Source organism: Bufo gargarizans, chromosome 11, assembly GCF_014858855.1.
Source record: "Bufo gargarizans isolate SCDJY-AF-19 chromosome 11, ASM1485885v1, whole genome shotgun sequence".
NCBI classification, from domain to species: Eukaryota; Metazoa; Chordata; class Amphibia; order Anura; family Bufonidae; genus Bufo; species Bufo gargarizans.
In genome coordinates, this window is record NC_058090.1 from 97,015,295 (window position 1) to 97,027,431 (window position 12,137).

The 12,137-nt window shown below is 47.9% G+C and overlaps 1 protein-coding gene across 4 annotated transcripts in view; it reads right to left on the reverse strand.

Annotated features, from left to right (window-relative positions):
* The window catches only part of INSRR (insulin receptor related receptor), a 35,810-nt gene extending 28,899 nt beyond the window's left edge, over window positions 1–6,911 (reverse strand). For 2 of the 4 annotated variants that reach the window (XM_044272338.1, XM_044272336.1), the window contains exons 1-2: window positions 5,931–6,911; window positions 129–671 (exon numbers count right to left, since the gene is read on the reverse strand). In XM_044272338.1, coding sequence (XP_044128273.1) covers window positions 129–671; window positions 5,931–6,018 — 631 coding nt within the window. In that variant the 5' untranslated portion in view covers window positions 6,019–6,911. The remainder of the gene's footprint in view (window positions 1–128; window positions 672–5,930) is intronic. The other 2 variants (XM_044272339.1, XM_044272337.1) reach the window with 2 other exon arrangements.
* Between the last annotated feature and the right edge of the window lie 5,226 nt (window positions 6,912–12,137).

Below are 12,137 nucleotides of genomic sequence, written 5' to 3' on the forward strand. Positions count from 1 at the left end.
TTCACTACCATCTTTCCGGTCAGTAAAAGGTCTCTGACCACCGCTGTTCCACCTTACACAGAATGCCCTGCAAATTTATAATTCGAGCAAATGATCGGAAGTAAAGCTAGAAACAAGTAGATTCTGACCTTTCTGGCAGTAACGAGACGTCCAGCACCGTGGTTCCTCCACTCCACTTATTACAGTCTTGACACATAAGGATTTCAGGACGCCGGGACAAACATCTGCACACTCCTCTACTGGCTTGTTACCGACAATGTAGTGGTTGTCTTCCATGTCCGACAACAGTGACCAGTCTATGGTGAAGATGTGACAGAGCTCCTGGTTGCGCTCAATGCGGACTGCCCCTCGTAGTATATTGGTGAGACTGTGAAGTCCTACGTCCCGTAAGTGGGGCATCTCAAAGATAACCAAGGAGTAGTGGAAGAACAGGTGAGTACCTCGGATCACAGAAAGGTTGGGAAAGAGTTCCTGAAGACTTTCTAGGCCGTAGACACGAAACAGGAGAAGATACTCTGTGATCATGGTCAAACGAGGGAAACTCAGGCCTCGGAAATCCTCGGGCTTTGTGCCAAACATAAGTAGGATCTGTAGATTACCTTGGATGACGGTACAGTTCTCCAATTTACGAAGCTGGCTCACATCACTCCGGATGTCCATGCTTCCACAAACTAGAGGACAAAGGAAAATAAATTGAGATGAAATTATGTATTAGTTGTATGTACCTAACAATATGTCATCCATTAACATCTACAAGGCCTTTGATTTTATATGAACATATAGGTACTGTTGGCCGCCATACAAATTTTTATAAGAATAAAATGATGGTGTGATCCATGGGATACCATATTATGCCTTATTAACATAGCCAGTGTTTGGCCACTGACTGTGAACCAAAGCCAGGTTCTGGTCTAAACAAAGAACAGGTGCAGATCTTCCTCTTACACCTTATCTCTGTGAAGGCTCCAAACCTGGCTTCCTATGTAGAGACCTACAAGGGCTGAGGTCATTTTCAGGACTTGCATGCAGGAACTTTCCACTAGGTAGCACATCATGAAAATTTGTAATGCATAGGATACACAGATGGGCACAAGTCGGTGCCACGGTGATTAGACTAATTGAAACACCGATCATGATAGCAGATAGACCACTAGGACACTATGAATTCACAAAAAACATCTGGAACATACATACACAGTATCAGGGAATACATTTCCAGATACAAGGTTCTACAACATGGATAATGGCTGAGAAAAGTTCTCATCCTAAAATCATCAGTTACATCCCAACAGGCAATCCCATCCCAACAATTCAACATCTGCATGCAGTTTGTAGGGTCTCCCATGATTTTTGGCCAGCAGGACATAGAACTATAGAATAGATTAATCCTTTATTATAAGGACCATAGCCATCCAACCACAAAAAATAAATAAAAAATGGCTAAAATCACAGACATCTACCCAACTTGGAGCCGTTTGAAGCTGGTCATCGGTGAAGGATATGGAAATCACGGCTCTGCAAAGTAGGCCTTGAACCATACTGGTTATCCCATTTGCCAACTGCAATTAAAATTACTGGTAGGTCATGCGACTTCTAGTAAAAATTATAGATTTTGGCCAACTTCATGTGAGACACTGATCCTTCAAAAACAAACATCACATTTCAAAATGCCAATACAAACAAAATTCTGGTGTTGGTCAGCACGGACAGAAAAATACCTAGACCAATGGTTTTGAGACCATCAAAAGGCCAGAACTCTTTTCCATCTTGACATAAAAAAAAAATTGGGTCCAAGAGGGATTTTAACCATTGCCACTTGTTCTTGAGGACCATGGGACTGGAGAACAATTTTTAATTTCATTGTACCCTCACTACTGACTATAATATCTGTTATCGTGACTACTTGATCATTGCAATAAATATTTCAAGTTTCCAGATGCAAGTACCCCTCCAGCTCAGTTTTGTACCTTAGGCCCACCATAGATTGAATTATAAAAAGAACTCCAAAAAAGTGATGAACCCCAGCTCAACTATCGTTTTAAAAGGGTTTGTTTTCTGCTGGACCTTATGGATAAAATTGTGGTGGATTCCTAGAATCAGGTCACAGCTTAGACCTACCAGAGAATATCAAGTGGCCCAACTCCAGTATAATGAAACCAAACGTCTAGTTGAAAGACTGGAGGGTCTTGAAAAATGACAACTACTATGCACGATTATTGGCTCCCTGAGCAGTGGTTGTCACCTTCCTGCCCTCTGGATTTTAAGGGTCCTTATAAAGTGAGGCTAAATCTCAGGGCTACAGCATCACTTTATGATCATTGGGAATCCAACATCTGGAATCTGGCCTCCACTTGGGGACACGAAATTGGTGGAGGTTCCAGAGGTTTTCCCATTGATCATAAATTGTTGGCAAATCCTAGCAATGGGACTAACCTTCAGTTAAGCCATTCTAGTTAAAAATGGTGTCTATTTTCTGGGACTCCACAAGGCCTGAGAATGAAGATTCTTTGGTCCCATCATAGACATGTCAGAAGATCACGTTGGGTGGGGGCTGCAAGTTCAGACATCTACTATTCCTTTACTATAGAGAACCCAACCCCTCTCTAAGGTGCCATCTTTGAAATTCTCAGTGCAACATCCTAAACAAATGGCTATCAAAATTAGTTGTGCTCTGCCTAGGATGACGGCCACACTATTTATTCTGGAAAGTCCAAGGTCATAGACTCCACTAATAGCATCAGAACATCATTTTTGACTGGACTCCCCCTTTAAATTAGCTGTTTGTCTAGGCTCGAGTTTAGCACCAATTGAAAGAGTTGTGTGTTTATTGGACCAAATTGAACGGCAGCACGTCTGCATTCCTCCTAAGCATCTAGTTCTCTGGTATGTGAGGGGTTAACAATAGCAGAACGACTCCTGGAAATGCAGGTTGCACAGCTTCTTGACCAGCAAATATAGCCACCTAGTGTTTTGGGTAAAACATCAAAACAACAAAAAAGATAATATTTTTGGCACGGTCTCCAATGCAGTGAATACAGTATGTACATTAAACATACACTCCCTATATTAGGTTGACTGATCACTTTCTATGTAGCAATTTGTTTTTCAAGATGTGTCACCAGTGAAATGTCTATACTGGTGTCATAGTGGTTGTCACCCCAGACATCTAAAAAGTAAAATCTAACCAATGATCACTGATAAAGGCTGCCCAAATTATCCATTACTCTTTTCACCACTAAGGTAACGGCATGGAGCTTGGAAGCTCTCCTTGGTTTTCCTAACTTCCTAAGGAAAATAGGAGAAGGACCATTGTGAACGTGTATATACAATAAACAGGAACCTCAAAGAACTGCTCTTGCTCTGGAGGACTTGGCCTGTCCATGGATTATATGGTTGGCCATTCATTGGACAGACCAGGGTGTAATACTAGATTCATCCTGCAGAGGCCACTGCAGGGAAACTGAATACAGCTTCCTACCTGATCACAGAGGGTTTCTGATCATAAGGACGTCTAAGGCTAGGGCTACACCATAGACTATCATTATAAAAATTGTTGCGCGCCATTGGTGCGACAAAATGTCGTCGTGTAGCCCTAGCCTAAAGCATGGCTCTCCAGTTGGAAGGGGAACCACAACTCTTAGTATGCAGGGCACCTGTCAGAGCATACAAGGAGGTTAGAGACCACCATCTATACTGCTGTGGTGTTAGGAATTAGTCTTCCAATAGGATGGAGAAACCAGTCTTCATTCCAGCACAAAAAAAAATAAAAAATGGTTGCAACTGACGAATGCTCTTGCAACTTGACTGGGGTGCCCTGGGCTAGAAAAAAAAAACATATGTATTTTGCTTGTCCAAAAACAGCGCCACCCTTGTATCCACAGGCAGGGTCTGGTATTTCGGCTCATTTTCATTCAAGTGAATGAGGCTGTAATACCAGACACAGCCACTGGACAAGAGTGGCGCTGTTTCTGAAAAAATAAATAAACAAACAGTTCCATAAGGGCTCATGCACACGACCGTATGTATTTTGCAGTCTGCAAAAAACGGATCCGCAAAAATACGGATGACATCCGTGTGCATTCCGTATTTTGCAGAACGGAACAGCTGGCCCTTCACAGAACAGTACTATGTTCTATATTTTTGCGGAACGGACATACGGAAACTGAATGCACACGGAATAACTTCCGTTTTTGATGCGGACCCATTGAAGTATATCCCAGGGGTTAATAAGATTAAATAGGAAGTGACCCCCACATACACACACTTAAGACCCCTCCTTTATTACAAGAGCCTATGAAGATTCTGAAGGACCGCCGGTGTCCATGGAAACCATGAATGCCGATTCATTCAACATCCACTATAAATTACCAGTGTTTAACCCACTGTGACCCATACAGTGACCTGGTTGCAGGCACCGTTATTCCACAGGATTCCTGCTGACCTATAGACGGTGAAACATCTCTAAAAGACCACCTCTAAGAAGTGGACCCCTCATCCAGACCACAATTCCTATGACAGAATATCAGTGCCACCCTATAGAACCCATTTTGACCCTCATAGGGTGACCTGGTTAGGTGCACCATCATTTAAGGGGTTCACTACCAACCTATAGACAGTGATACATCTCAAACAGGCCACCTCCTTGAGAAGACCACAATTCCTATGACAGATTCTCAAGCCACCCTATATAACCCATTGTTACCCTCATAAGGTAAACTGGTTAGGTGTCACCAAGATTCAACAGGTCCACTACCAACCTATAGACCGTGAAATGTCTCTAAATGGTGTTATCAAGACCACAATTCCTATGATAGATTTTCGGTGCCATCCTATATAACCAATTGTGAACCTTCTAGGGTGACCTGGTTGAGTGCTCCATCATTCAAAAGATTCACTATCAACCAACAGACAGTGAAACAATGGTGAAAGACCACCTCTTCAAGAAGACCATAATTCCTATGACAGATTCTGAGTGCCTTCCTATATAACCAATTGTGACCCTCCTAGGGGGACCCGATTGGGTGCTCCAGCATTCAACAGGTTCACTACCAAACTATAGACAGTGAGACATCTCTATAAGACCACCTTTTCGAGAAGACCGCAGTTCTTATGACAGATTCTCAGTGCCACCCTCATAAAGGTAGCCTGGTTGGGGACACCATCATTTAACAGGTTCAATAACAACCTATAGACAGTGAAACATCTCTTAAGGACCACCTCTTTTAGAAGACCATCCGTTGAACTGTGAAGACCACAATTCCTATGACAGATTCTCAGCACCACTCAATATTTCATATAATTGATCTTCAAGAAGACCGCTGCCCTAGTAGACCACGCAAGTTGTTATCGGTCATCTCAAAAAGGTAGCACATCTGCCGCAACATGGTATAAAATCACTTTGAGAAGAACATCCGTTGAACTGTGAAGTCCACAATTCCTATGACAGATTCTCAGTGCCACCCTCATAAGGTAGCCTGGTTGGGGACACCATCCTTTAACAGGTTCAATAACAACCTATAGACAGTGAAACATCTCTTAAGGACCACCTCTTTGAGAAGACCATCCGTTGAACTGCGAACACCACAATTCCTATGACAGATTCTCAGCACCACCCAATATTTCATATAATTGATCTTCAATAAGATCGCTGCCCTAGTAGACCACGCAAGTTTTTATCGGTCATCTCAAAAAGGTTGCATATCTGCCGCAACATGGTATAAAAACACTTCGAGAAGAACATCCGTTGAACTGTGAAGACCACAATTCCTATGACAGATTCTCAGCACCACCCAATATTTCATATAATTGATCTTCAAGAAGATCGCTGCCCTAGTAGACCACGCAAGTTGTTATCAGTCATCTCAAAAAGGTAGCATATCTGCCGCAACATGGTAATAAATCACAACCACTTTTTAAAATATAAAACTTACAATCAGTCATCTCCACACTTGCGACAAACACGAGAGCGATGATCAACGCTGTATTGAAGACGCACGTTTGGGGGGTTGTCCTCTCCATCTCCCCAGGTCTCCAGTTTAGAAAGTAAAAGTAAGGCTAAAATGAAGTGAAATATTAAAATAAAAATGCTAAAAACCAAGGATTCTTAAAAAAGAAAGGCGATCAGACGTCCACATGCGGGCACTTCCTGTCTTGTGTGGACATTGGGGGTAGTAGTAGATGCTGGAGCATCAAGGTGTTAGAGGTGTCTCCACATAACATTGTCTAGTTGAGCTGTGCAGTGTCAGCACCTGTGTATGGTCGGGGGCGTGACTTAGTGAAGCATATAACAGCAGGTGTATCCTGAGCGTGCCCCCTGGACCAACCCACTCTGCCACTTATTGGCCACAGGGCAGTCGCCCACGCCCCTTAGTGCTAATTTCAAGGGCTGAGCGTCACCTCGACATGCCTCAATGCAAAGCAAGCAAGTAAGAGAGAATTCACACACGGCAGACATCTCAGATTCATTTCAGTGAGGCTTGTAGAAACCCATGCACATGAACGGAACTGACCACATGGCCAATCAGATCTGGAGATGGTCTATCCTATCATCCAGACCTGAAGGATTCGGATAGTCCGGACCGGCACCTTATCTACATAATGTTTTGAGGGTTATGTACGCTTTCTTCCAAAAACAGCGCCACTCCAGTTCACAGGCTGTGTGTGGTATTGCAGTCCATACACTTCAATAGAGCTGAGCTGCAATACCAGACGCAACCTGTGGACACGTGTGGCGCTATTCCTGGAAGAAAGCAGCCGTGTGTTTCCTGGCCTGATAAAGGACACTAGGGTGGTGCTATGTGCAACAAAAATGTTACCCCAAAAATTCCCCCGTTGTTGAATGGAGAAAGGAAATGCCAACCATTCTGGACCCACAAAGCAGTGCTAGAAATAGTTGTCACTTTGTCTCCCAGGGAGACCCCCGGCGCGGCGCCCCTCGTGCACAGCAGGTGTCTTGGAAGATGTCCGCTCTTCTTCGCCTGGAAGGTCTGGTTACATTCTTCTCTGTTTTGGGTCGTCCTGCACTAAATATTTACCCTGAAAACTGTGAGTGTAACAAACCGAATAACAGGAAACATGAGACTCATCACAGGGCGGACTTAACCCATTCCTGGCCTCAAGTTCTCTATAATCGTGTACTGTTCTGTATGGTATATGTATGGAGTGTATGTGCTGAGATGTATGTGTATGTAATATAGAGCACATGTATGTTCTGCAATGTATATGTATATTGTACAGTATGTGCTGAGATGTATGTGTATGTGATATAGAGCACATGTATGTTCTGCAGTGTATGTGTATTGTACTGTATGTGCTGAGAAGTATGTGTATGTAATATAGAGCACACGTATGTTCTGCAGTGTATATGTATTGTACTGTATGTGCTGAGAAGTATGTGTATGTAATATAGAGCACATGTATGTTCTGCAGTGTATATGTATATTGTACTGTATGTGCTGAGATGTATGTGTATGTGATATAGAGCACATGTATGTTCTGCAGTGTATGTGTATTGTACTGTATGTGCTGAGAAGTATGTGTATGTAATATAGAGCACATGTATGTTCTGCAGTGTATATGTATATTGTACTGTATGTGCTGAGATGTATGTTCTGCAGTGTATATGTATTGTACTGTATGTGCTGAGAAGTATGTGTATGTAATATAGAGCACATGTATGTTCTGCAGTGTATATGTATATTGTACTGTATGTGCTGAGATGTATGTTCTGCAGTGTATATGTATTGTACTGTATGTGCTGAGATGTATGTGTATGTGATATAAAGTACATGTATGTTATGCAATGTATATGTGTATTGTACTGTATGTGCTGAGAAGTATGTGTATGTAATATAGAGCACATGTATGTTCTGCAGTGTATGTGTATTGTACTGTGTGTATGAGCTGAAGTGTGTATGAAAAAAAGAGTACCGTATTTTTCGCCCTATAAAGAAAATATTTTTCATTAGACCCCAGGTCAGTCCAGCAATCAGACCCCAACAAAATCTCAGATCAGACCTCAGATAAGAGCCCCATGCCCCTAAACAGCCCCCAGCATCTCCATATTGCCCCTAAACAGCGCCCAGAATCTCCATATTGCCCCTAAACAGCGCCCAGCATCTCCATATTGCCCCTAAACAGCCCCCAGCATCTCCATATTGCCCCTAAACAGCGCCCAGAATCTCCATATTGCCCCTAAACAGCGCCCAGCATCTCCATATTGCCCCTAAACAGCGCCCAGCATCTCCATATTGCCCCTAAACAGCCCCCAGCATCTCCATATTGCCCCTAAACAGCCCCCAGCATCTCCATATTGCCCCTAAACAGCCCCCAGCATCTCCATATTACCCCAGATCAGCCCCCAGCATCTCCATATTGCCCCTAAACAGCCCCCAGCATCTCCATATTGCCCCAGATCAGCCCCCAGCATCTCCATATTGCCCCAGATCAGCCCCCAGCATCTCCATATTGCCCCAGATCAGCCCCCAGCATCTCCATATTGCCCCAGATCAGCCCCCAGCATCTCCATATTGCCCCAGATCAGCCCCCAGCATCTCCATATTGCCCCAGATCAGCCCCCAGCATCTCCATATTGCCCCAGATCAGCCCCCTGCATCTCCATATTGCCCCAGATCAGCCCCCAGAATCTCCATATTGCCCCAGATCAGCCCCCAGCATCTCCATATTGCCCCAGATCAGCCCCCAGAATCTCCATATTGCCCCCGATCAGCCCCCAGCATCTCCATATTGCCCCCGATCAGCCCCCAGCATCTCCATATTGCCCCAGATCAGCCCCCAGAATCTCAATATTGCCCCAGATCAGCCCCCAGCATCTCCATATTGCCCCCGATCAGCCCACAGCATCTCCATATTGCGCCTGATCAGCCCCCAGCATCTCCATATTGCCCCCGATCAGCCCACAGCATCTCCATATTGTGCCTGATCAGCCCCCAGCATCTCCATATTGCCCCTGATCAGCCCCCAGCATCTCCATATTGCCCCAGATCAGCCCCCAGCATCTCCATATTGCCCCCGATCAGCCCACAGCATCTCCATATTGCGCCCGATCAGCCCCCAGCATCTCCATATTGCCCCCGATCAGCCCACAGCATCTCCATATTGCGCCTGATCAGCCCCCAGCATCTCCATATTGCCCCTGATCAGCCCCCAGCATCTCCATATTGCCCCCGATCAGCCCCCAGCATCTCCATATTGCCCAAGATCAGCCCCCAGCATCTCCATATTGCCCCCGATCAGCCCCCAGCATCTCCATATTGCCCCCGATCAGCCCCCAGCATCTCCATATTGCCCCTAAACAGCGCCCAGCATCTCCATATTGCCCCTAAACAGCCCCCAGCATCTCCATATTGCCCCAGATCAGCCCCCAGCATCTCCATATTGCCCCTGATCAGCCCCCAGCATCTCCATATTGCCCCAGATCAGCCCCCAGCATCTCCATATTGCCCCCGATCAGCCCCCAGCATCTCCATATTGCCCCCGATCAGCCCCCAGCATCTCCATATTGCCCCCGATCAGCCCCCAGAATCTCCATATTGCCCCTGATCAGCCCCCAGCATCTCCATATTGCCCCTGATCAGCCCCCAGCATCTCCATATTGCCCCAGATCAGCCCCCAGCATCTCCATATTGCCCCCGATCAGCCCCCAGCATCTCCATATTGCCCCCGATCAGCCCCCAGCATCTCCATATTGCCCCCGATCAGCCCCCAGCATCTCCATATTGCCCCCGATCAGCCCCCAGCATCTCCATATTGCCCCCGATCAGCCCCCAGCATCTCCATATTGCCCCCGATCAGCCCACAGCATCTCCATATTGCCCCTGATCAGCCCCCAGCATCTCCATATTGCCCCTGATCAGCCCCCAGCATCTCCATATTGCCCCCGATCAGCCCCCAGCATCTCCATATTGCCCCCGATCAGCCCCAGCATCTCCATATTGCCCCAGATCAGCCCCCAGAATCTCCATATTGCCCCAGATCAGCCCACAGCATCTCCATATTGCCCCCGATCAGCCCCCAGCATCTCCATATTGCCCCCGATCAGCCCCCAGCATCTCCATATTGCCCCGATCAGCCCCCAGCATCTCCATATTGCCCCAGATCAGCCCCCAGCATCTCCATATTGCCCCAGATCAGCCCCCAGAATCTCCATATTGCCCCCGATCAGCCCCCAGCATCTCCATATTGCTCCAGATCAGCCCCCAGCATCTCCATATTGCTCCAGATCAGCCCCCAGCATCTCCATATTGCCCCCGATCAGCCCCCAGCATCTCCATATTGCCCCCGATCAGCCCCCAGCATCTCCATATTGCCCCCGATCAGCCCACAGCATCTCCATATTGCCCCCGATCAGCCCCCAGCATCTCCATATTGCCCCCGATCAGCCCCCAGCATCTCCATATTGCCCCCGATCAGCCCCCAGAATCTCAATATTGCCCCAGATCAGCCCCCAGCATCTCCATATTGCCCCCGATCAGCCCACAGCATCTCCATATTGCGCCTGATCAGCCCCCAGCATCTCCATATTGCCCCCGATCAGCCCACAGCATCTCCATATTGTGCCTGATCAGCCCCCAGCATCTCCATATTGCCCCTGATCAGCCCCCAGCATCTCCATATTGCCCCAGATCAGCCCCCAGCATCTCCATATTGCCCCCGATCAGCCCACAGCATCTCCATATTGCGCCCGATCAGCCCCCAGCATCTCCATATTGCCCCCGATCAGCCCACAGCATCTCCATATTGCGCCTGATCAGCCCCCAGCATCTCCATATTGCCCCTGATCAGCCCCCAGCATCTCCATATTGCCCCCGATCAGCCCCCAGCATCTCCATATTGCCCAAGATCAGCCCCCAGCATCTCCATATTGCCCCCGATCAGCCCCCAGCATCTCCATATTGCCCCCGATCAGCCCCCAGCATCTCCATATTGCCCCTAAACAGCGCCCAGCATCTCCATATTGCCCCTAAACAGCCCCCAGCATCTCCATATTGCCCCAGATCAGCCCCCAGCATCTCCATATTGCCCCTGATCAGCCCCCAGCATCTCCATATTGCCCCAGATCAGCCCCCAGCATCTCCATATTGCCCCCGATCAGCCCCCAGCATCTCCATATTGCCCCCGATCAGCCCCCAGCATCTCCATATTGCCCCCGATCAGCCCCCAGAATCTCCATATTGCCCCTGATCAGCCCCCAGCATCTCCATATTGCCCCTGATCAGCCCCCAGCATCTCCATATTGCCCCAGATCAGCCCCCAGCATCTCCATATTGCCCCCGATCAGCCCCCAGCATCTCCATATTGCCCCCGATCAGCCCCCAGCATCTCCATATTGCCCCCGATCAGCCCCCAGCATCTCCATATTGCCCCCGATCAGCCCCCAGCATCTCCATATTGCCCCCGATCAGCCCCCAGCATCTCCATATTGCCCCCGATCAGCAATCTCCATATTGCCCCTGATCAGCCCCCAGCATCTCCATATTGCCCCTGATCAGCCCCCAGCATCTCCATATTGCCCCCGATCAGCCCCCAGCATCTCCATATTGCCCCGATCAGCCCCCAGCATCTCCATATTGCCCCAGATCAGCCCCCAGAATCTCCATATTGCCCCAGATCAGCCCACAGCATCTCCATATTGCCCCCGATCAGCCCCCAGCATCTCCATATTGCCCCCGATCAGCCCCCAGCATCTCCATATTGCCCCCGATCAGCCCCCAGCATCTCCATATTGCCCCAGATCAGCCCCCAGCATCTCCATATTGCCCCAGATCAGCCCCCAGAATCTCCATATTGCCCCCGATCAGCCCCCAGCATCTCCATATTGCTCCAGATCAGCCCCCAGCATCTCCATATTGCTCCAGATCAGCCCCCAGCATCTCCATATTGCCCCCGATCAGCCCCCAGCATCTCCATATTGCCCCCGATCAGCCCCCAGCATCTCCATATTGCCCCCGATCAGCCCACAGCATCTCCATATTGCCCCTGATCAGCCCCCAGCATCTCCATATTGCCCCTGATCAGCCCCCAGCATCTCCATATTGCCCCCGATCAGCCCCCAGCATCTCCATATTGCCCCCGATCAGCCCCCAGCATCTCCATATTGCCCCCGATCAGCCCCCAGC